The sequence below is a fragment of the Cyprinodon variegatus genome, unplaced genomic scaffold (assembly GCF_000732505.1).
Source record: "Cyprinodon variegatus isolate N-32 unplaced genomic scaffold, C_variegatus-1.0 Scaffold18, whole genome shotgun sequence".
Lineage (NCBI taxonomy): Eukaryota > Metazoa > Chordata > Actinopteri > Cyprinodontiformes > Cyprinodontidae > Cyprinodon > Cyprinodon variegatus.
In genome coordinates, this window is record NW_015150471.1 from 61924 (window position 1) to 66961 (window position 5038).

Sequence of the window (5038 nt, forward strand, 5' to 3'; positions counted from 1 at the left end):
ATTTTTATATATAGATTATGTTTTTATTATGGATGTTATATATTAATCATATTAATACATGTTCCTATAAGTTTTAAGTGATTATGTATAGTACTTTATTAAAAAACAGATTTAATTATTATTATTCAATAAACACATCTATTAGAAGCTTAGATACATTTGATAAACTAATAAAATTATACATTTAATTACGTTTTAACTCGCTAAACTTATAAAATGTTAAGTTTTTATTCTTAAAATTTAGGGACCTGCTGTGAAAATGTAATGATTAGATTTGTCCACTAGATGGAGTAAACACCAGAATTAACGATTTGGCTTCGGTAGCCAATCAGAAGAGAGCTTCTACCTGGGAACTTCAATTCCTTTCAAATTAAAAGCTTTCCATGCGGCTGCCTATTTTCGCAGCAATGTGGAACAGTGGTATTCTTTTATTTTGATAGGTAAAGGTGTACGTCGCTCGGAAGTTGAAGTATGTGATACGTTGACTGTCGGATGGGATACATGAGCTGTAGCGATGGCAGGTCCAAGTAGGAAGCAGATGTTGAAGTTTCTTTGTCAGCTTGGATCGTTTATTCTGACGCGGTTCGGGTTCTGGAACTGTTTCAGCATGCTGATGCTGTTTGCTGAAAGGGCGGACTCAAAGAGGTGAAAATAGCGCGTAGTTTGACGTAGAGCTGCTAGCTAACCTTAGCCTACAGAGCTAGCGGTGGTTTCAGTCTATCAAAGGTCCAACTTTTCCTGCCTGTTTGGCATAAATTTAAATTTATAAAAATAAAAAATAAAGCCAGACTTAAATGTTTATTTAATTGAACTTAAAAAATATTTTAAACACACATGTTTGTAAGTTTGTTTGTCTTTCCTCCTGACTGTACTTGTGTTTATTATGATTATATTATTAAACCCCCTGGCATATTTATTTGTTTATCAGTATATTTTAAATGTTATTGATGACTTTTAAGTTAAAATAAAAAAAAAAACTTTTCCTGGCTGTTTAGCAGACGCTGACTATAGTTAGAAGAAGGGCTGGATCAACAGTCAGTTCTTCACTTTTTGCATCTTTCCTGATGTTTATTTATTACTTAAAAGTTTACTTCAAAAGTTCCTTGAAATTGGGGCTATTATTACTCTGCTTCTGTCTCCTTGAACCCCACTGGGCCTCAGCAGATGGCCGCTCACACTGAGCCTGGTTCTGCTGGAGGTTTCTTCCTGTTAAAAGGGAGTTTTTCCTCTCCACTGTCACTACAAGCATGCTTAGTGTGAGAGATTGCTTTAGAGTCAATGAGTCGATGCAATCAGCTGGTTTTCCTTAGATAGAAAACTTTGAATCAATCTGACTGGATGATCTAGTGAACTGTAAAGGGCCTTTAGATGACTCGTTGTGAATTGGCGCTATAGAAATAAACTGAATTAAATTGAATTATTAAATCTGGAGTGAGTTGAGATGTTATTTATTTTAGTGGGTGTGTTTCTGGAACCCACTCATCCACAGCCCTCTAACTTATCCTGTAATTATATACCCTGTAGGGGAAAAGGAAGCTATTTTAAAACCTCTCCTTATTTTAACTAAGATGCCACTTGGTTCAAAACCATTTGAGTTTATATATTCAGTTAAGAAATTAGGTCAATTATTGTCTATTGATTATTATTTTTCATATTTACAACTTAAGAAGTTAGATTGAAAAGAAGTATAATACAGGAAAATATATTTTAAGCTTTTTATTTTAAGTAGATCAAACAGAAGTTAATGCATTTGTGAGTTTATTTGAATTTATTCTAGAGTTGAAACAATTAATCAGATTAATCAATTATTGAAATAATCGTCAGCTAATTTACTAATCAATTAGTTGTTAACTGTAGTGTGAGACTAAAATATTGCTTTAGCAGACAGAGTGATCCAACTTGAGCAGCAATTATAACAAAATGGCAACAAAAAAATATGTGCATATTTTGCATTTAAGATAATAATAATAAAAAAAACTTTCCTGCTTGTCTGTTAATCTGCTCCATCAAAACTCCTCAAGTGGAAAAGTTTTAGTTTCATCTGGTTTAATTTAGTAAAAACTCTTCTTTAAGGAACATTTGTCTATCTGATTACAAATCGATTAATGGGAAGAAAAAAAATCAAACAATTATTGATTTGCAAAATAATCGTTTGTTGCAGCCCTAATTCATGTGTTTGAAACGTGTCTGAAATGTGTTTGGCAGATTATTATTAAAGACATTCTAATGATTAAATAAAAAAATTACAATTAGAATAATTTTTAATCTGTCAATTTGACTTAATTAAGGATAAGACTCCATATAAGTGTTATACTTAGAAAAACAACTCTTACCCTCCTCATCATAATCTGTATTGATCAAAGCCAGTTAGCAGAACCAACACTGGTTTAAAAAGGAACATGTAATGCACATTACACAATAATGCAGGAGTTTTAAAGTTCCAAAACTAAAGGGTCTTTTTAAAATCCTCTTTCCTCTCCAGAAAACCAGACATCCATGTACCATACCTGTACGTGGACATGGGAGCAGCTGTCCTCTGCGCTAGCTTCATGTCTTTTGGAGTGAAGAGGAGGTGGTTCGCTCTGGGTGCTGCCATCCAGCTGGCCATCAGTACTTATGCTTCCTATGTGGGAGAGCAGGTCTATTATGGGGAATGGTTAAAGGTGAGTGAAGCTCTTTGGTTTCAAATCTTTGTGCTCTTTTTATCTTTCTGCTCGTGATCACAGATCAGTCATGTTCTTCTTTCTGATTTGTTAGCTCAGACATCCATGTTTCAGTAATAGGGCTCTTTATTTGCTCTATTAGTCCGATCTTTTTTTGAAGGTTTTATATATATATATATATATATTAGGGATGGAACGGTTTATGAAAACGCTGATCCGTATTGTCCTGCAGGTCCGGATGTACTCCAGAGCGTTAGCTATCATCGGGGGCTTTCTGGTTCTTGCCAGTGGAGCAGGGGAGATCTACAGGCAGAAGGCTCGCAGCAGATCCCTGCAGTCCACTGGACAGATCTTTCTGGGCATATATCTCATCTGCATGGTAAGTGATTCTCACATCCAACCAACCACTGTGTCCGCTGGAAGAAAAATACAAATTTGAATATTCATTCCTTTTGTAGACCCTGGTTCTTGTCTCATACCTGCACCTACACACTTTCTCCACTAGGTGTACTCGCTGCGGCACAGCAAGGAGGACAGGCAGGCCTACCTGAACCACATCGCTGGAGGAGAGCTCACTCTGATGCTGATAGAAGTGCTGTTTGGCGTTCTGGCTCTCGCCTTTCTCACCGGATACTACATCCGCATGGCGGCTCAAATCCTAGCCACCGTCCTTCCTCTGGTGATCCTCCTCATAGACGGAAACCTCGGATATTGGCACCACAACCGTAAGGTGGAGTTCTGGAACCAGATGAAGCTGATAGGCCACAACGTTGGTATTTTCGGGGCTGTACTCATCCTAGCCACTGACGGTTAGACTCCCCCCGGCTTTAAAAGACAGTTTTTATATACAGAGGTGTCTGCAGGAGCTGCATCGCGTCAGGATTTAAACACTCTGCTCGGAAGAGCGCACCAGGTCCAACTTTAGCCACCAGTTGGAAGCTTTTTTACTGTAAGAAAAAGTTTCCTTTTCTGTTGAAATTGCAAATGGTTTTATTTATTTGGTTACTTGTTTACAGTTGTTATGCTCTAAAAGAAACACAAAACGTTTATTATAGTACTGTTTTTGCAGGGATTTTTTTTTTACTTCTCCGTGAAATCCTTAAAATCGGATTACGTGTTTTAAGTATTTTACAAGTAAATGGAAGCTATTATATAATGGTATGTTGCTTTTAATGTGTACATCATGTTTTTTCAATAAAATCTAAAAAATATGTAAAAATCTGGAGTCAGTTAAATTGTTCACATCATTGATGCGTAATACTGATTTACTAACAGACTAAAGTTATAGAGATGCACCAGTCTAGCTAATTTGCAGTGTCCTTTGAACATTTTTTTCCAAAAACATAAAGGAGAAAAGGATCCTGCAGGTTTTTTAATAGAGATGTTGGCTTTAAAGGAAAAGTCTGGTCAGCGAGGAAAAATCAATAGATCATTATTTATACCTAAAACTTAATACGTTTGTGGTGATTTAATTATTTTAGCGTTAAACAGTAAAGAAAATGAAAATTTTTATTGCGATCACAGAGTCTGAGAGCGGCCATTTTTGCCCAAATATAGTAGCCCCTCCCTCCTGACATCTTCCAGCAGTGACATCACGGTGCGGTAAGCCTAGTGCAAGATTTCCAGAGGACTTCACCATTGAAATTCACCAGAGCTATAGTGAAACTGACAATGCCCACCCGCATGCCAGCTGGATGTTGGAATACATCGGGTAAAAGTGAAGAAAAAAATTAGTTATTTCACCTTTCTGATTCCTGATCCAGGTCGGACACCTGAGTGAAGTTGCCTGCCCCCCCCACCTTCTTCATATCAGACAAAATTAGTGTCAAACGTTTGTGCTACATTTGTGCAGCAAAAATTTTCGTTTTTGCCGCTATCATTTTAAAGATATAAAGAAATATTTCTAAAGGTCATCAAAGGTCAACCAGCCCCCCCCACCTTCCTCAAATCAGACAAAATTAGTGTCAAACGGTTGTGCTACGTTTGTGCAGCAAAAATTGTCATTTCTGCTGCTTTGGCTTTGATGATATTAATGAAATTGTAAAGGTCAAAAGGTCAACCAGCCCCCCCACCTTCTTTGAATTAGACAAAATTAGTGTCAAACGTTTGTGCAGCAAAAATTTTAGTTTGTGCCGCTATCATTTAAAAGATATAAAGAGATGTTTTTAGAGGTCATCAAAGGTCAACCAGCCCCCCCCACCTTCCTCAAATCAGACAAAATTAGTGTCAAACGTTTGTGCAGCAAAAATTTTAGTTTGTGCCGCTATCATTTAAAAGATATAAAGAGATGTTTTTAGAGGTCATCAAAGGTCAACCAGCCCCCCCCACCTTCCTCAAATCAGACGAAATGGGTGTCACTTAACTCAGCTCCGTTT

General features: G+C 36.9%; 1 protein-coding gene across 1 annotated transcript; it reads left to right on the forward strand.

Moving 5' to 3' along the window:
- The first annotated feature begins 486 nt into the window (after positions 1–486).
- On the forward strand, positions 487–3825 carry tmem101 (transmembrane protein 101). The gene is made up of 4 exons (XM_015387748.1): positions 487–645; positions 2483–2663; positions 2896–3042; positions 3169–3825. The coding sequence occupies exons 1-4, from the start codon at positions 515–517 to the stop codon at positions 3475–3477; spliced, it is 768 nt and encodes a 255-aa protein (XP_015243234.1). The 5' UTR covers positions 487–514; the 3' UTR covers positions 3478–3825.
- Positions 3826–5038: the final 1213 nt, after the last annotated feature.